Source organism: Chiloscyllium plagiosum, unplaced genomic scaffold (assembly GCF_037043375.1).
Source record: "Chiloscyllium plagiosum isolate Xiang-an unplaced genomic scaffold, Cpla_swu_hap1 HiC_scaffold_32, whole genome shotgun sequence".
NCBI lineage: Eukaryota > Metazoa > Chordata > Chondrichthyes > Orectolobiformes > Hemiscylliidae > Chiloscyllium > Chiloscyllium plagiosum.
The window spans coordinates 14,772,099-14,792,547 of record NW_028270170.1 but is presented as its reverse complement, the minus strand read 5'-3'; the positions used below and the strand labels follow the sequence as shown (position 1 = coordinate 14,792,547).

The 20,449-nt window shown below is 44.7% G+C and overlaps 1 protein-coding gene across 1 annotated transcript in view; it reads right to left on the bottom strand.

Moving 5' to 3' along the window:
• LOC122539835 (uncharacterized) overlaps positions 1-20,449 on the bottom strand; it is a 141,513-nt gene that overhangs the window by 15,607 nt on the left and 105,457 nt on the right. The window contains exons 17-24 of the mRNA XM_043674932.2: positions 20,389-20,433; positions 17,204-17,272; positions 13,967-14,056; positions 13,841-13,882; positions 12,227-12,251; positions 6,605-6,654; positions 4,687-4,815; positions 47-94 (exon numbers count right to left, since the gene is read on the bottom strand). Coding sequence (XP_043530867.2) covers positions 47-94; positions 4,687-4,815; positions 6,605-6,654; positions 12,227-12,251; positions 13,841-13,882; positions 13,967-14,056; positions 17,204-17,272; positions 20,389-20,433 — 498 coding nt within the window. The remainder of the gene's footprint in view (positions 1-46; positions 95-4,686; positions 4,816-6,604; positions 6,655-12,226; positions 12,252-13,840; positions 13,883-13,966; positions 14,057-17,203; positions 17,273-20,388; positions 20,434-20,449) is intronic.

The window sequence follows — 20,449 nt, the reverse complement described above, 5'->3', positions numbered from 1 at the left end:
CAGAAAGAAGGCAATAGTACACTGAGCTGGAGCACTGCGTACTTACTGATATAGCAGGATCATCAGAAGCGATGCCAGGGAAGAAGTCTTCAAGCTGTTAGGAGGATCAGACATATGTAAGAGAACATGTCCAAAAATGGTAACAAGCTTTAGCAGCAATATTCACATTAAGGGTGCTACATAAATGTCACAACTGTTTCGACCACTATAAAGTCTATTCAGCAAAAGATCAAATTTAAGCTATTTGAAATATAACATAAGCAAATGTGCAGTCTCTTTAAATTATTCTGTAAACAAAATAATGCCTGTTTTTCTGTCCATTATCTATTTGCTCTGTGAAGTGAGTAACTGCCATTGTACAAATCGGCTGACTCTCCCCAGGTTCTGTTTCTACATTTATGAGCCCAGGTGGTGTCAGTGAGCTATATGACAATGAGAGGCAGTCCACTCAAACTCAACACAGGCTTCATTCAACCCTCGTGTACGTGGTGTCGGAAACGGAATCAGAGTCGGATAACCTTTCCTGTCTCACCGTATCACCTCAATGACGGTCAGGTGAAAAGCAGTTAACTCAGTGTCGATCAAGGTTTGTATCTGAGAGCTTCCTGATCGACTGCCTTGTTCAATTTAACACCGAATACTGCACTGACACACTGAGCCAGAGCACACCATCTGCCCGCTCCCATGAAGAGAATTTGCTGCATAAATCACACAATGTAAACCTGAAGTGCCTCTTACTTTTGATAAATCATATCCATGTTTTATTAAATACACACTGGTTGTGTTACTGAGTTCATAATCCAGATGCCCGGTGCTAATAGTCTGGGGACATGAGATTGGATCCCATCTGGGGGAATGTAAATTCAATCAATGAATAAGTCATGAACATAATATTGGTCTCATTAATAGTTACTTACAAAGTTACTGGATTGTCGTTAAAACCCATCTGATTCATTATAACCATCATGGGAGGAAATCTGCCATCCGTACCTGGTCTGACCCACATGTGACTCCAGATCCACAGCAATGTGATTGATTCTTAAATGCCCTGTGAACTGACCCTAGCAATCTGCTCAGCTCTAACAACAGAAGTCACACGACACCAGGTTATACTCCAACAGGTTTATTTGATAAATCAGGTGAACCTGACAAAGGAGCAGCGCTCCGAAAGCTTGTGATTCCAAAGAAACCTGTTAGATTATGACCTGGTGTCGTGTCACTTCTGACTTTGTCCACCCCAGTCCAACACCAGCACCTCCACATCCTACCTCATGCAGAAGAAAGCATTGTCAGGTGCACAAGACAATGTCTCTCTCCTGGTGCAATTAAGGATGGGCTATTAATGCTGGCCTACCCAGTGATGTCCATATCCTGTGAACAAATAAACTGGAAGATGAAACAAAATTGATGGCTCCACTTTTCTACCCCCCCCCCCCCCCCCCCCCCACTGGAAGCAGCTGCATTTAACACTGAAAATAACACATGCTTGTGAGATTCTTTCTCAAAGTCGAACAAGTCAAGATATTGTATCACATTCAGTCTGACAAGATATGCTGCTCAGAGGGTCACGTTTTTTGGGTCTTTTCATACAAACTGCAGGTCTCAGCACTGACTCACCTCACTGAGATGGGATGCATTTATATCAGCACTAACTATCCACTTCTTATTAAAGAAGCAGATCCGAAACCTTTCTGCAGTTCCCTTGGTGAAAACCCCTCTTTTGATTGGGACAGGGCAACATCTGAGGTTTCCAATAAAATTATTCATTTTTTTTGTAAAATGACAAATTAGATACAAAGTGGGCAGAAGTGGGAGTAATGCTTGCAGGAGTATTCCAATACTGCCTGGTTAAGCTGGGAATGACTCTCTGTGCTTTGGAGACTGTGCAGTGTGCACATCATCAAGGTAACTGCACGCATGCACATTCCCAGCGGGGAGTAAGAGATGGTGAGTTAAACCTGCGATGCTCTAACCTTTCACTAACCTCCAATCTGTGTCTGCCTTCTTGCCAGTGGAAGCAATTTCCTCTGACGCTTTCGAAGAAGGAAACTTCACTACACTGGGTTTGAGCAAACCCTATGCCCCTTGGCGTGTTGGAAAGTGAGAGATTGGTAAAATCCAGTGGATGGCATTCTGTCAGCTCTAAACTTCCTGAAGGTTTTATGAGGGACTGGGGAGACCCGACATAGAAGGGGAAAAAACACAGTAACACTTGGAAACGAATGCGCAGGTCACACTGGAGCTCTATTTTGAAGTACACAACATGAGTCATTCCTTTTAAGTCACATTTGCCCATTTTATTAGTTTTTTCAACTAGGTGAGGCCTACAGTGTGCCTTCGTTCCTATTTAACGTTTTCATTTTGTCTCCACTGGTATTTTTCCCATGAAGGTACCACACCCATTGCATGAGGACTTCATGCCGGACATCTGGCAGCGATTAGCTGCGTGGACAGATGTTCAGCGCGCGGGGGAGGCACTCCCGACTCGTCAAAAAGTCTTTAACTTGGTTAATTTTTTGCTGTTAAGGTGCAGCACGGTGGCCCAGTGGTTAGTACTGCTGCCTTACAGCTCCAGGGACACGTATTCAATTCCAGCCTTGGACGACTGTCTATGTGCGAGTTGCATGTTCTCCCCTGAAATAACTCCACAGAGGCCGGGTTTCCTGTCACCAAGTCACCCTTTTATTTACACGAGCATAGCACTTGGCACTGCTCCAGCTCCCTCAGAGCCAGCTCTCAGGGTGAACAGAACCTCTGACACTCCTGTTTATATTTAATATTCTTTCTCTCTTTCTTTAAAAGCGGTAGTGCTTATTTTTCCCCAACACCCATGACGTGTGTGTGCAGATGTAGGGCACAGTAAAGAACAACAACTGCATAAATCTTTATTGATATTCCACCACCAGGAAGAAAGGAAACACCCAAGTGGCCAGTGACAAACACTGCCCTTCTCATCAAAGGACAATGCTGCGTGATCAAACAGTGAAGGGGAGGGTAGGGATTACATCAAAATCAAGTTGGAGGGAGGAATAATACATTCTACTCCCTGTGGCGGCCACCTCTTCCGGAGCAGCTCAAGGGACACTGCGTGCTCCTTCTCCAGAGACACCCAGGCTTGAATGTGACCATGGAAGAGGGGCAAGCAATTGGCCCCAACGACCCCCTCCACGGCCCGCTGCCTGGACCTGTTTATGGCCAGTTTGGGCGGCACGGTGGCACAGTGGTTAGCACTGCTGCCTCACAGCGCTAGAGACCCGGGTTCAATTCCCACCTCAGGCGACTGACTGTGTGGAGTTTGCACGTTCTCCCCGTGTCTGCGTGGGTTTCCTCCGGGTGCTCCGGTTTCCTCCCACAGTCCAAAGATGTGCAGGTCAGGTGTATTGGCCATGCTAAATTGCCCGTAGTGTTAGGTAAGGGGTAAATGTAGGGGTATGGGTGGGTTGCACTTCGGCGGGGCGGTGTGGACTTGTTGGGCCGAAGGGCCTGTTTCCACACTGTAAGTAATCTAATCTAATCTAATCTAATCTAATCTAATCCTGTTTATATCTGTCAGCTAGGGCTCCCTGATTGGACCAAATTAACAGCCCCAATCAGGGAACTCATATTCTACGGGGTCCACCAGGCTGACCTCGTTACAATCACTACATCTCCGTGTCTCAGAGGTTTTGTCTGGGTGCTCTGGTTTCCTCTCACAATCCAAAGGTGTGCAGGTTGGGTGGATTGGCTGTGGGAAATGTGGGTTTGTGGAGATAGGGTGGGGGCTGGTTCTGGTGGAATGTTCTTTGGAGAGTCAGTGTTGATTTGATGGGCCGAATGGCCTCTTTCCACACTACAGGGCTCCCATTGATTCTAAGATCATGTGCCACCTTTAACCTTCCACCTGCCTGGCCTGGTGTACCTGGCCCCCAAGACACCACCATCGCCACACAATCCGGAAACTTCCAGCACTAGACTCAATCCAGAGAGGTGTGACTGCCTGTCATTCTGGCATTGGCCACTATTCCTTATGGGGGTGGGGGGTGTGTTTAGAATGGCTAAAACCTGTCAGCTGTCTTATAGGCTGCCAGTTCCCGAAAACGGAACTTCCAGACGAGAAAAGGATAAGAATCCTGCCTTAAGAGCAGCAATGCTGCTCCCAATGCTGAGCTACTGTAGGCCAGTCGCCTTGACCATGGATAGACTCTGCACCCCTGCCATCGATATCTCAGCCAGCAATGCGTGGGGGAATGGAGCAAAATATCCACTGCCGTGATTTTGAACCCTTTATTTCTTCAACTTCGAAAAATTCTTATTTAACAAAGCCTGATACTACAACTCCTATTCCATAGTATCATAGAATTCCCCATGGCTAATCTACTTAGCCTGCACACTATGGGCAATGTAGCCTAGCCAATCCATTTAGCATGCCCATCTTTGGACCATGGGAGGAAACCCACAAAGACATGGGGAGTATGTGCAAACTCCACAGTCAGCTGGGCGCCGGGGTTGGGGGGGGGGGGGGGCAGTTGAACCCAGGTCCCTGGCGCAGTGAGGTAACAGTGCTAACCACTGAGCCCTTTGGACCCCAATCAACAACAGTCACTGGCTAGACATCCCAATGCTGACGTTTGCACCCAGAGGGGGGGTAAAGGGTGCTACGTAAATGCAATACTCCCATTAACAGATCCCGGGAACAAATATACTCACACAGAGTTTTCTCCAACCATTATGTAGTCGAATGAAAACTTTTCCTTCTTCTGATACATACACCAGAGAACCTTCTGGAACCATTGGAGTTGCTTTCAGCATGAGTTCAACATTCTTGAAGACCTGGCTCTGTATCGTATAAAGTACATTTAACATATTGCATTAGGAACACAGGCGAATCTATAAACATCAGAGAAACATTATGCATGAGATTCAACATAACGTGTAATTCCATGTGAAAGACAGGACCTGGGTTTCTATTTAAGAGTAAGTTGCAACAAAATGGGACACTTCTTTTCTTAATGTTCTTGTGCCAATCTTTTCTTCTCCCTCAGAAACATAGCAGAGTGCCATTGAATTTCTACAGTGCAGATGGAGGCTACTTGGCCCATGAGTCTGCACTAACTCATCAAAGGGCATCCCACCCAGACCAACCCCCCACCCTATCGCTGTAACCCTGCATCTTCAATGGCCAATCGCCTAACCTGCACACCTTTGGACTGTGGGAGGAAACCAGATTGTTCATCTTACCTCCACAGTTAACAACCAGGTAACTGAGAGAAATTTGTCCCAGACTTGGTTCGATTTTATGTGTATTTTGCCAGTCGAATTAATGTTAGCTGGTGATTCAGTGGTTAGCACTGCTTCCTCACAGCACCAGGGACCCGGGTTCATATCCCGCCTCGGAAAACTATCTGTGTGGAGTTTGCACATTCTCCCTGTGTCTGCATGAGTTTCCTCAGGGTGCTCCGGTTTCCTTCCACAGTCCAAAGATGTGCAGGTTAGATGAATTAGCCATGCTAAAATTGCCCGTAGTGTTAGGTGGATTAGTCAGGGGCAAATATAGGGGGGTGGGTTTCTCTTCGGAGGGTCGGTGTGAACTTGTTGGGCCCAAGGACCTGTTTCCACATTGTAGGTAATCTAATCTAATCTAATCAGTTAGCCGGATGGTTGGTTTGCCACACATTGTGATGCCAACAGCGCAGGTTCAATTGTCATACCAGCTGAAGTTACCACAAAGGTCCCACCTTCTCAACCTCACCCTCACTTGAGGCGTGGTGAACCTCAGGTTAGCCACCGCCAGTCATTTCTCTCCAACAACAGAGCAACTCTATGGTCCTCGGGACTATGGTGACATTACCTTTAACTTAGATAAGCCTGGTATCTCTAGGGAGTTAGTCATAGGAACAGAGGAGGCCATTCAGCCAGTGGGCTGGGGACCCAGAGGAATTGGCCGGCCGACTGGGGCGGTCAGTCTGTCAGAGATCTCGAGCCTGGCAGGTGCAGGGAGAGCAAGTTCACATCTGGAAAGCCCACACCATGGAGAGACTGCAGACAGGAGAAGGATTGTAATGTTTACCCTTTAACTTTATTTCTTTACCTTCCTAATTTATACAATGAAGAATGTAACAGAGAACGTTTAGCTTTTCTCTTTATTCCTCTATTTTTGTACCTAAGATCCGTACATAGCAACTTTATACCTAAGATGGTGCCTTGTGTGGTGACGTGGTACACGTTTCACTGTACTCCTGTATTTTGTACTTGAGTACACGTGACAATAAGCCTCATTCTAATTCTAACATGAAACAATATGTTGGATACTCAAAGGCAAAATACTGTTGACGCTGTAAATCTGAAATAAAAAATGTGCTGGAATCATTCAGCAGAACAGGCAGTATCTGTGGAGAATTTCAGGTCGATGCCCTTTCATTAGAAACAGGAGAAAGGTAGATTTGTAAAAAGAATTTAAGTCGGTTGGAGTGGGGATCCGGAGGCAACAAGGTGGAAAGGCAGGGCAGGATGGATTAAATGACGAAACAGAGTGCCGGTGGGAACAGTGAGAAACCCAGGTTTGGTCAAGATGATAACGACATCAATGATCATTGGGACTGAAGTATGGGTCATTTCACAAGCTTACCTTCAGGCTGCTGTCAAAGAGATTATCATTGGGTTTGGTACTTTGCAGGTCTAGAAAGAAACAGAATAGTGTTTAGTTATGTCTGGGTCACAAAGTGTGTGTGTGTGTCTGTGTGTGTTTGTTTGTGTGTGTGTATGTGTGTGTATATACGTTGTGTGTATGTGCGTGTGTATATTTGTGTGTGTGTGAGTGAGAGAGAGATGCCAGGATCGTTTTCTCAATGTTATTACATTGATGTACACTTCCATCACTGTGAATGCATTTTTCATGGAATTGCCATCTTGGTATAGCTTCCTGCCTGATTGTTAACACCAACTAGTTAACAGGTAAGTCAATTGTCAGGGGAGCTCCCATTATGGACACAACAAGCTAATGAAATCTCATTGATTACTATCTTTAACACAATATGTAACTTATATAAATCCAATTGATGTAAACGGCCAAGCAAGTATTGCTTTCCATTTTTATATGAGCTGACACCTTTACTTTCAAAATCATACGTTGTAGAAATTCAAGATTAACTATTTATCCTTGAACTTGGTACTTGAATCATTGGAAACAATAGTTGGTGGATGAAAGCATTTAAGGAGTGCTGTATATTTTCATACGTTTTATACATTTTCCTATATTTTCAACATTATAGATTTGCCAAAACAAGGAGATGACTTCTTCCAAACTTATCCCACTTCTGGATTTGAAATTAACACCCATTGGGATTTTTTTCCAAGGTGTAGTCAATGGTGTCAAGTCTGACTGCCTTCAGCTGTTCCCCCAAGTTCTTGAATTCCCTCCCTAAACATGTCTTTCCTACTTAAAGATGCTTCTTTAAAGCCTATCTTGTTGCCCAAGATTTTGGTCACCTCCCCTGATAATTACTTGTTTGGATCAGTGTCAACTTCTGTGCTCAAATGCCCCTGGGACGCCATGCAGGCGCTAAGTAAGTGCAAGTTTTTGTTGTTGCTAACAGCCTCCAGCAGCCACCTTCCCACCTCAACAACATCGAGTGACGTGATTGGCTCTATTTCGAAAGTGGCCTGTTGTCAGGTGTCCAAAGCATCTGCCAGGTTCAGGGAACAGGCTCTTTCACATGTAAAATTAATTTGTAATAAAGCATGGACAGGATTCCAATAGGGATTTTATGTCACTGTTGTGACTGTAATGAAGTCAGCCAACTGGTCCTCACATAGAATAGGAGTTCACTAATTGGGCTGTTAATCTGGTCCAATCAGGGAGCTCAGGCTGACAGGTAAGAAAAAAGCAGTCGCCGCAGGGAGTGGAGTGCATTATTTCCCCCTCCAATTCTATTTTGATTTAATCCCTGCCCTCCCCTTCACTGTTTGATCACACAGCATTGCCCTTTGTGAAGGGCACTGCTTGTCACTGGCCACTCGAGTGTTTCCTTTCTTCCTGGTGGTGGAAACCGAATAAAGATTCGTACATCTTGTGTCGTTCACTATGTCCCACACCTGCACACACACAACATGGGTGCTGGGGGAAAAAAATAATAATAAGCACTACCGCAGTTAGGCGGGAGTGTGGGGGTTTATTAAAAAAACAAAAAAAAAAGCAGTGTCAGAAATTCTGGCACTCTGAGAGCTGGCTCTGAAAAGGCAGTACCACCTCTGTGCACTCATTTCAGTGAGGACCAGTTCGATCCTATACACTACAGGCTTTAATCAGATTCATGGATGCAGAACCATCAAAGTCATAGAGGTTTTACAGCACAAAAAGAGCCCCTTCGGCCCATTGTGTCCATGCCAGTGACTGACTGGCTTGCTAAACTATTATCTCCAACTCTGAAGGGCAATTGTTAAACAAGAAGGGTCGTTATGACAACTACTGAGACTAGGGAATTCATTGAACCTGCAGGTTGCATGAGACATACTCGAGGTGGCTGGGAGAGCTTGACTCATCACTGCCACAAGATGAACATGCGTTTTAAAAATGGTCAGCCAGGACTATTCATGAATAGCACAATATTCGGCTACCATGGGTGATTCTGTCTTTAATAACAGGGTCAATCTTGAATTAAGTTTAAGAAAGCATCTCAACCGTTATTCCCTTCCAATTGCCAATACCAATAATGTGGAGGAGCCGGTGTCGGTCTGGGGTGGAAAAAGTTAAAACACCAGTTTATAGTCCAACAGGTTTATTTGGAAGCACCAGCTTTCGGAGCACCGCCCCTTCATGAGGTGAGCGACCAGTCAAAAGACCAACACTCCGAAAGCTAATGCTTCCAAATAAATCTGTTGGACTATAACCTGGCATTATGTGATTTTTAACTAATACCATTAAAGCTATCCGGATCCTGATCATCTGGACTTCCCCTTTTGAATCTTGTATGAGAATTCCAGATCCTTGGGTTCTGGATCATGGGGGCGTCACTGGACTGCCACTGGAGGCAGTTCAAAAGAGATTAACTCGGCAAGTTCCTGGGGTGAGGGATGTGATTAGTCCTGTACTAATAGGTTAGTCCTGTACACATTAGAGTTAGGAAGAATGAGGGGTGATCTTATCGAAACATGCAAGATTTTATGTGCATCTGACTGGGCAGGATGTTGAGAAGATGTTTCTACAAGTCGCAGAATCTCAAACTAGAGGATATAATTACAGAATACAGGGACACTCATACAGAGACACAAAGGAAATTCTCCCCCCAGAGGGTAGTGGAGGTCTGGAAATCTCTGCTGCAGAGTTGTGGAAGCTAGATCACTATCAGTATTAGAAGAAGTGATAGATTTTCTTTTAAAAATCAGGGAATTGACAACTGTGCTGAGCTAGCACAAAAGAGGAATTGAGGACCGGGGCAGATTGGCCACATTCCTGTTGACCAGGACAGCAGCTTGAGGGGCTGAATGGCCACCTTCTGTTCCTATTTCTTACAGAATTCAGCCTTAAGGCTGCAAGTGGTTTTCTTAATTAGAATATTATTATTATTATGAATTGCATAAGTAACTGTTGTCTGCAATGAGAATTGACACTTAGGGGCAGCAAAGTGGCTCTGTGGTTAGCTCTGCTGCCTCATAGCGCCAGTGACCTTGGTCCGATTCCAGCCTCGGGCGACTGTCTGTGTGGAGTTTGCACATTCTCCCCGTGTCTGTGTGGGTTTCCTCCGGGTGCTCTGGTTTCCTCCCACAGTCCAAAGATGTGCAGGTTTGGTGAAGTGGCCACGCTAAATTGCCAGTAGTGTCCAGGGATATGCAGGCTAAGTGGATTAGTCATGGGAAATGCAGGATTATGGGGATGGGATTGGAACTGGGTGGGATGCTCCTTGGAGTGTCAGTATAGACTCCATGGGCCAAATGGTTTGCTTCCACACTGCAGGGATTCTATGAATTCTTTACAGTTCCCAATGTCTCTTCTATGAGCAAACATTCTTTATTGCCGAAGTTTCCATTAAACCACCTCTGAGATTTCTTGTTAATGATTGCTGCTCAAGAGAAGTGCCACAGATTAGGATTATGCCTCGTCAGGGACACAGTTTCTTGAACAAGGACTGAAACAAACGCAGAAGCAACAAAAAGCCTGACAGATTGAAAACTACAGCTTTAACTGGTAACTGTTCCAAGGACTTGCTTTCTGGGATTTGTTTCAATTCTTTTGTGAAAGACGACTGAGGTAAAGTTTTAATTAACTACAAAAGACGGGCTCCTAAAATTGTAACAAATTGCCATTATGAGAAGCTAAAAATCCAGCCAGATTTTTTGCAGAGTATGGAAGACTCTGTTGAGCTTTCAAAATGAAAGGCAGTAGCCAGATTCTGAAGACCTTCCCTCATTTGTGACCGATTAATGTTTTTGCTGGACTGGGTGAAGGGGGAGGGTGCTTTGCTCAGCAGCGATATTTAAACTGAGTCATGATTTCAAACCAATCCCATTTTGGTTGTTGTAAGATACGTAATCTAGAGGACCGAGTCACGAGTCAGTGAGATGTAGTAAATATTCATCTCAAAGGGCTGACATACCATCTGTTTAAGTGTTGTGATCTGAAGTTCTTTAAACTCCCCCACTCATTAAACTTGAATAAAAGTCTTAAAATGTCACTGAGAGTTGAAAACAAAACTCCCTTGCACAGAGCTTGACTGGACTAGTAACCTGTTATAGTTTAAAAAAAATTACATTGACAATTGACTGTACAGTTTCAGCAGAAGTGTTTGTTAAAAGTTCCTCAGGACTGTTATTACACTGTACATTATGAACACTTTGCTGAGTTTCAAAACCAACAATTATCTCAGCAGGGCATTCTGAGTTCACAGTTTGATTATCGGTTAAATGAGGCTAATAGGATTAGCTGTCTTTGGTGTGGGGGTCTGATTAGAAAGGTTTGTTCTTATGAAAGATTAACCACAGGTTGTTCTGCTATAATGCGCATAATGGGGATGTTGTTTCTAAAGCACAAACTTTTAAAACATGTGTTGGCGATTATGTCACCAACACTTTATGCGCTGTTTCTCTAGCGTGAATTTTCTATAATGCGGAGTTGCACAAGAACGCAACCATCACATTATAGAATTACTGTCTGAATTTGAAGAGATTTAAAAGCTTTGAATTAGATTTTTGAATGGGAGTTTATTTTTCCATTACCAAGTGTATCGGCATTAGAGTTGTATTAGGTTGTTGGCACTTCATTGCTTTTAGTCTCCACATAGCTCCTAAGGTCTTCCTGTTGGACAATGGGCTATGGAGGTGACACGGGTATGAGAGGACATGGGAAGTATGATGAGGTGGGTGCGGACATGAGTAGGCATGGAGCTAGCATGGGGTTATAAGGAGCATGGGGGTATGTAGGAAGGGTGCGAAGATGTGAGGGGTAAGGGCTGGAGTGGCAAACAGCATCTAAAACTATGGTTCCCAACCTAATTCTGGTGTAGCTCAATTTTAATGCTACACACAGCGCAATGCCAGAGTGAGAATTTGAGGTAGGGTAGGGGGAGGGTGGTTGAGTGGTATGAGCATTCAAACAGCATGGACACAGGCACAGAAACAAAACTCAGGCACCACACATTTTGTATGCTATGTAGGTGTTAGTGAAAGGACCTCAAAGCTCAGTGGATTAGTCCTCATCCACGGGTAAATAATATTATGCATGTTTAAAGAGGCCTTGTAGCCAATCCTGGAACTGTTGAATCCAGGTCTTCCTCACAAAATCACCAGAGCTGCCTCAGAGTTCCCCAGCCTCACATTCGACTTGTGACCCCACTGAGGGTCATGTGCCATAGTTGGGAATCCGTGATCTAAAGCTACCAGGACCAAATTCCAGAGAATCTCTGCATGTCTTCAAACCAGGAGAAGGTGAGGACTGCAGGTGCTGGAGATCAGAGTCGCGAGTGTGTTGCTGGAAAAGCCCAGCAGGTCAGGCAGCATCCGAGAAGCGCTTACCCCGAAACATTGATTCATCTGCTCCTCGAATGCTGCTTGACCTGCGGTGCTTTTCTAGCAACACACGTCTTCAAACCAGCCCACCTTGGCACCGACCCGTCTCAGTGACTACCTAAAATCTGCTGCACGGGTCGATGGGGCAGACTCGATTCCCCTGCTCCCGTCTACCTGGGGCAAAAACTGGGACCGTGCCACATATTTTCCAATTTTAGTGCAATTACATTTCTACAACATGTGCAGATACCTGGGCTCCTGATGTCTTGATTCACCTGCCGAAAGAAAAAGTCAAATTATTGAAGGTGACAAAAGCGCGAGCTGTGAAGCTAATGGTCAGCAATGCATGAAAATGAGCTAACACCCAAAATCTTCCCAATCCATCCCATCTGTACTCACTCCCAGGTTAATAGGGTTCAAATCCTAGCAAGACATGTGATAGAATTTAAATTCCACTCGTAAGATCTGGAATCCAAAGCTAGTCCCTATACCAGTGACCAAGAAACCATTGTTATCTATTGCAAAAAACACACCTGGTTTGTTCATGCCCTTTAGGATGGGTATATGAATAGGAAGGGTTCAGAGGGATATGGGCCAAATGTGGGCAAATGGGACTAGGTCACACTGGGATGTCTGGTCAGATGGGATGAGTTGGACCGAAGGGTCTGTTTCCGTGCTGTACGTCTCTATGACACTAGTGATGCAGGGATCACGCTAGTTTCTAAGTGTGTGACAGGTTTTGCAACCAGTGCTTTTAAATATCTCTGCAATCATAAAATGCCCTCAACATGTTTACCCAAGCTTCTAGTACATTCTGTGGCATCTGAGTCAACTTTACTTTAGCTCTGAGTCAACACTCAGGCTTAATCAATCAAGAATCAACGTCACAATCACACCCAGGACTAACAAATGCAATCGTCAGTTTGTGCAGGACAGGATATGACTTCACCTCAAGTCCACCTTCCCACATTATCCCCAAGATTCCCTTTGTGGTCAAAATTTAACAACCTTTGGCTTAAATTTGGTGAATGACTGAACGTTCTCAGTTCTCTCGGGCAGAGGATTCCAAAAATTCACAACCCCGTGTTGAAAGAAAATTCTTCCGACCTCAGACTTGAACATTGGTTGTTCCAGGTAGTTTATAAATCCCTACAGTGCAGAATGAGGCCATTGAGCCCATCAAGGTTGTACTGACCCTCTGAGGAGCATCCCACCCTATCCCTATAATCCTACATTTACCCTGATTAATCCACCTCCCTGCACACAATGGAACAATTAAACACGGTTAATCCACCTAACCTGCACATTGTTGGACTGTAGGAGGAAACCGGAGCACCTGGAGGAAACCCACACAGACACGAGGAGCATGTGACTCCACACCGGCAGTGACCTGAAGCTGGAATCGAACCTGGGTCCCTGGCGCTGTGAGGCAGCAGTACTAACCACAGAGCCACTGTGCCGCCCATCGTATTGGGAAACTGAAGGTTGACAAGTACATTCCAGTCGGTCTGAATTAGCTACATTGAACAGGGCTCTTGATGAGCATTAATTGGTTTGGCCAATGGCATTTCCTAGCCCTGAACTCCCTCTTCCCACACCTCTCAAAATAGTGGTGCTGCCACTGATGAGATGAAACTAGCCCACACCCATTCCTGTATTTCTGGACAGTCTCTGGTTTCTTTGACCTACTACGCCAATCAAATAGAGAGACAGGGAAAATTGCAATGCCACCCCTTCCCCCCCATCCCCCGCCCCCACCCTACCAAGTGCATTGAAAACCCTTCGTCCTTTGCACTCACTATGAAATATATCATTCTGAAGTAAATGACACCTTACACCATGCCAATTAAAAAGAAATACTTGCAGGTATTTTGCAGTGAGGTCTCGGAGGAACAGGGAAAATTCTCTGCAAACACAATAAAGTAGTAGGCCTTAGTTAAACAGAAAGACAATGCTGAATGAAAATGATTCAGTTACTGAATGGGCCTACATTATAGTAAAACAATCCTGGAATTCCTGGAGATCCTGGTGGTCCTGGAGGTCCTGGAATACCAGGAACACCTGGAGTACCTGGGAGTCCCTAAAATGGAAGAATAAAAGGGATATTTTAGGCAAAAAGAACATAAGCTTGAAATCATCAAAATGCTTGAGAGTGGATCACTTTTGCCTTCCTCATGTTTTGATAACACTTCCAGCTTAGATCTGGTATAAATGAGATGCATATAGAGCTTCAATCAACATCATTCTGATATTTTGCCTCAATTATATTTTACGTGACTGATTTACTCATAGAGTGATGTAGTGATTAAATTTAGTTTCTAAATGTGTGACAGATTTCGCAACCAGTGCTTTTAAATATTTCTGCAATCACAAAACATCCGCATCACGCTTATCCAAGCTTCTAGAATATTCTGTGGTGTCTGTTTCCTTTAGCTCTGAGTCAGCATCCACACTTCACCAATCAAGCACAGTGAGTATAGATTAGTTTCCAGACTCTCCTAATCAAACACAGAGACATTAGATTATTGAACATCATGTGCAGTAAGCTCTGCTCTACTCTCTGGTCTTCCAGAGATCTGTTGAGTTGTCAACTCTGTCCTTGACACTGGTATTTGTCTCAATGAACACATATATATTCCAAAAGGTAACACAATATCAGTGATTGTGAGAAGATTTTTATCGAGAGATTTCCATCCCAGCAGATTGGGATGAAGTAATATTCTGGTAGTGTATGGGTTTTTAAAAAAAATTCCATATTTTTTCCCACTAACAATGGTTTTTGTTAAAGTTTGTTTCCACTGGCACTAATTGACATCTTGCCCAAGTATCGATTTCACAGAATCACAGCATAGTTTTAGATAATAATCCAATTCCCTTTTTCACAATTCAATGGAAATTGTCTCCACCATATTTTCAGGAAGCACATTCCACTTGCTGTGTGAAAATGTTTCTCCTCCTGTCTCCACTGCTTCCTCTCCCAATTACCTTAAGTTTGTGCCCTCCGGGTTTTCGATCCTGCCAACAATGGGAACAGTTTTTGCCTATCCCCTGTGTCCACTTCCCTCAGGAGTTTTGGGCTTCATTCAGAGATCTTACAGACAGCAGGATGGGAGTTCTGAGCCTATCTCTGGTGATGGAGCTTACTGAGCCCCCAGCATCACACTGTATGTGAAGGCTATTCTACTATAGAAGTCATCATTGCTTACCATCCCCAATCCCAACTATTCAATGCCCATTAATGCGCACACTCTCTAATGTGCATTGAGCAAATAAAACACAATGTAATTCGTCTGTGGTGGTGTGGTCCTCATATTAGACCCTGTTAAAGATGATACAGTTATTGGCTGGCATTTTATGGAGTCCCAGGGGAATGCTGGGAGGCAGCGTGGTACAAAATGATAAGGGGTTACTACGCTACTGGTATTTAGAATAGAATAGAATCCCCCCCAGTGTGGAAACAGACCCTTCCGCCCAACAAGTCCACACCAACCCTCCAAAGAGTATCCCACCCTAAACCTATTCCCCTACCCTATGACACTACATTTACCCCAGACTAATGCACATAACTAACACATCCCTGAACACTATGGGCAATTTAGCATGGTCAATTCACCTCACCTCACCACTGTGGAAGGAATCCAGAGCAGCCAGAGGAAGTCCACGCAGACCTGGGGAGAATGTGCAAATTCCACACAGACAATCACCCGAGACGGGAATCGAACCTGGGTTCCTAGTGCTGTGAGGCGGCAGTGCTAACCACTGAGCTACTATGCCACCCTATTTGTGTGCGGGCACTTAGCCATGTAAGGAGACAGCCAGGTTTTCCTTTTCGACTCCCCATGGGCTCAGGGTTGAGGGGTACAGGATTGTCTTGCCAGTCGGGTAGCCATGCCTCATAGTGGGCCCCCACAGTGTCAAGTGCAATCTTTGTCAGATGACCCCTTCCTTTTCCCTCAGGTTCGAAACCACCCCCCCCCACCTCGCTCGGCAGGATCTGCCCGATTGGTCTCAGTGATCCCCAATCTCCTTGCACTTGGGGATTCCTTGATGAACACTGGAGTCCCAGGAACTGCAGTCCCAGGAGTGGCCACCACCTGAGGTGGCGCCACTGGGCTAGAAATGCTGCTGCTCTCTGATTAGCTGGCAGCTCCCTGGGTGGCGGATGGGGGATGGGAAAGTTGGAGAATATCCTGCTTCCACGGGAAGGGGAGGTAACAATGGTGGTCAAGAGCTGCTTGATGAACTCAAAATTCATCTGGGGTTTCCGTGGCATTTGGAGAAGGGGTAGACTCCAATTTTCCAGTTGCTGGATGAAACCATCGTCTCTGTGTAAAATGCCAGCTCTCACATCACAGTGAGTGAGGTACGGGGTGTAGCAGCAACGTGTTTAGGGTTAGAGGGTTCCTGATTCCTTTTGGCTCTGTTTCTGTAATTTCTGCTGTTTCTCTCTAAGTTTGATTTTGTAATCAAATGTATAACCAAGATGGCGCCGGTTACATTGGTGGAGGCAAGATGGCGCCGGAGAATGGGTGACCTTCGTTCCAGCTGTGTTGATGTGGCAGAGGGACGCGTGCCTGACCACCAGGCCTATGGCCCATGATGGAGCACTTAACAAGATGGACTGTAAGGTTAGAGAATTTCTTTATTCCTTCATTTTTTTTTCTTTATTTTCTGTGTTTTGGTTCATTTTTCTGTGTTTTAAGATGGTGCCGCAGAGTGGCAACACTGTACAACACTTTCCACCGTACTTTATAACAAGATACACATAACAATAAATAAATTAATGGGCCAAACGCAGGCAAATGAGACTAGTTCGGTTTGGGAAACTAGTCAGCATAAATGAATTGGGCTGAAGGCTCTGTTTCCGTGCAGCATGACTCTAATAAACAAACGATATAATACTTCTGCATGAACTGCTGATGCCTCAAACACTTGTCTCGAAATTCACAACACAGAGAGACTGGAGAATATTGACTGACTTTTCCTAATTCCAACATGCTTTAGCCAGCAATGATTCATTGATTGTTTTCCATGCTAAGATCAATTCGCTTTGACAATTGACAAAGGGGATTGAAATTGAAACTTTCTGGGCCACCGAGCCTGGTGCTGATATCTGAATCACAGGTGAAGCCAGCATTAGGTTCTAAAGTGATCTTTTGTCATCACCAACTTCCCTGAGCTTTATTGCACATCAACTCAGTGTCAAGGGTGTGGCATATCGACTCACACACGGTACTGCTCCATGTTCTCCTGAAACACCCGGCTCTCCCTTCTCTCCTTTCAGTCCAGGACGCCCCTGTGAGCACAAAGAGGGAACGGTCAAGAAAAACCCCAAAGAGCAAAATATTGCGGAAACCTGGACTAAAGGCAGTAAATTGTGAAAATGCTTAGCATGGCAGGCAGCGTCTGTAGAAAGAGAGACAGGCACCAGGTCTTCCTACCCTGGGGCAGTGAGTGGGACAACTAGACTAATCATCCAAAAGCCCAGGTTAATGTTCTGAGACATTCAATTCTGGTCTCCCTCCTATAGGAAGGATGTTGTGAAGCTTGAAAGGGTGCAGAAAAGATTTACAAGGATGTTGTCAGGGTTGGAGGGTTTGAGTTATGGGGAGAAGCTGAAATAGGCTGGAGCTGTTTTCCCTGGAGCGTCGGAGGCTGAGGGGGGCATGGATTGGGTGAATAGCCAAGGTCTTTTCCCCAGGCTAGGGGAAGTCGAAAACTAGAGGGTGTAAGTTGAAGGTGAGGGGGGAATTATACAAAAGAGACCTAAGGGACAGCTTTTTCATACAGAGGGTGGTGCATGTATGGAATGAGCTGCCAGAGGAAGTGGTGGAGGCTGGTACAATTACAACATTTAAAAGGCATCTGGATGGGTATATGACTAGGAAGGGCTTAGAGGGATATGGGCCAATGGGACTAGATTAATTTAGGATATCTGGTTGGCATGGACGATTTGGACTGAAGGGTATATTTCTGAGCTGTACACCTCTATGACTGTATGACTGTATGATTTGTGAAGAGACCTTTCCAAGGTCAGGTTTACCATTGCTGTTTCTGGGGGTTGGGGGGAGAGGGGGGTAAGTTGAGACTGAGTGCCCTGTCTGGTTCCATTCCTTACATTAAGTTTTGATACAACTATATGGCTTGCTTGGTTACTTCAAAGGGCAGTCAAGGGTCAATCACATTTGCTGTGGACCTGGACCAGTTATGGACAGCAGATTCCTTTCCTAAAGCACTTGATTGAATCAGACTGCTCTGTACAACAATGGGAACCATTATGCCAGCTTTCCAATCTCAGGATTTTGAATTGGATTCAAATTTCACCATCTGCCCTGATGAGATTTGAACCTGTGGCCTTAAAATTTTAATCTGGGGCTCTGGGGTACAGAGACAATACCATTACATGACCGCTTTGCTCTTTTGGAGAGTAGCTTACATAAAGGAAGATAACAGATAGTCACTAAGAAATCTAATGGTTTAAACCAAAGAACAATACAGCATAGGAAAAGGTCCTTTGGCCCAACAAAACTACACCAATACATGATGTCTTTCTAACCTAAAACCCTATTGCCTTTACATGGTCTGTATCCCTGTATTCCCTCCCTATCATTTATCTGTCTTGGTGCCTCTTAAATATTGCTATTGTACCCACCTCCACCACCTCCTCTGGCAGTATATTCCAGGTACTTACCATCCTCTGTGTAAAAAACCTGTCTCTCACATCTCTTTTACACTTATCACCTTTTACCTTAAACTCACATCCCCCAGTAAGTGACATTTCTATCCTAGGAAAAAGACTCTGATCACCCATTCTATCCACACCTCTCATCATTTTGTAAGCTTCTATCAGGTCACTCCTTATCCTTCAACAGTCAAGTGAAAATAAACCAAGTTTGTCCAATCTCTCCTCATGGTAAAAGCTTCCAGACCAGGTAACGTCCTGGTAAACCATTTCTGTACCCTCTCCAAAGCCTCCATATTTTTCTCGTAGTGTGGTGACCAGAACTGTACACAATATTCCAAATGTGGCTGAATTAAAGTTCTATATGGCTGCCAATTTTTCATTCCCCAAAGCACTGAAGGCAGGTGTGCCAGATGCCATCTTGACCAAGTTCTCCACTTGTGTGGCCACTTTCAGGGAACTTTGGACCTGAATGCCTCGATCCCTCTGGACAGAGGAACCTTGATTATCCGAACAACATGGGAGAAGAGTATTATTTTTGGATAACTGAATGTTCGGATAATCGAATGTTCGGATAATCAAATGCCGGATAACACAGTTTAGGTTCCCTAGATGCTGCCTGACCTGCTGTGCTGTTCCAGCAATAAAGTTTCAGCCAAGCATTAGGACCTTGCCATCTTGTGCGGATAATCTGAAATTCAGATAATCGAATGCCGGATAATCGAAGTTCTTCTCTATATTGATACTACTAAGGATTCTGCCATTTACTGTATTCTTCTCCCCTGCATTAGGTTTCCCAAAATGCATTTGTCTGGATTAAACTCCATCTGCCATTTCCCTGCCAAGTCTCCAGCCAATCTATATCCTGTTGTATCCTCTGGCAATCCTCTTCACTATCTGCAGCTCACCCAATCTTTCTGGCATCTACAAACTTACTATTCAGGCCACCTACAGTCTCCTCCAAATCATTTATATATATTACAAACAACAGGGGTCCCAGCACTGGTCCCTATGGAACACCACTGGGGTCACAGATCTCCAATCTGAAAAATACCCTTCCACTGCTACTCTCTGTCTTCTATGCTAAGCCAATTCTGTACCCATCTTACCAACTCACTTCAGATCCCATGTGACTACACCCTTTTTTGTATCAGCCTGCCATGAGGAACCTTGTCAAAGGCCTTGCTAAAGCCCATACAGACAACATCTACTGCTCTGCCCTCATCAGTCATCTGTGTCACTTCCTCAATTGTGAGACATGACCTTCCCTTCACAAAGCCATGTTGCTTATTACTAATAAATCCATAGTTTTCCAAATGTGAATAAAACCTATCCCTGGCTATTTTCCAGTCCTCTGCGACCTCTCCTCAATGAAAGAAACCTGAAGAAATTTCTTTACTGAGTGAATGGTAAGGACGAGGGAAGCGAAATGAATATTTAACATGTGGTTAAAGGGAAACTAGACAAGGATACAATGGTGGAGGATATTGAGGAATATGGGAATAATGTTTGATGAGGTAATTGGGAAGAAGCTTGAATGGAACAACAGAACTGGCACAGACCGGTTGGGCCTGTTTCTGTGCTGTCCATCTGGTGTAATTCTATATTCCATCCTTTGTCACCTGTATACCAGCAAACCAAACAGGCACTTCTAATTTTCAGGAACATATTAGCTAAGGATTTGAGGTGAATACAGGAGAAGTTAACTGGATGGGTAGTGGATCACTCACTGGTCTTCCAGGTGGGCCTAGCTCTCCCCTCAGTTGCTCCAACATCTGCAACAAAACCAAA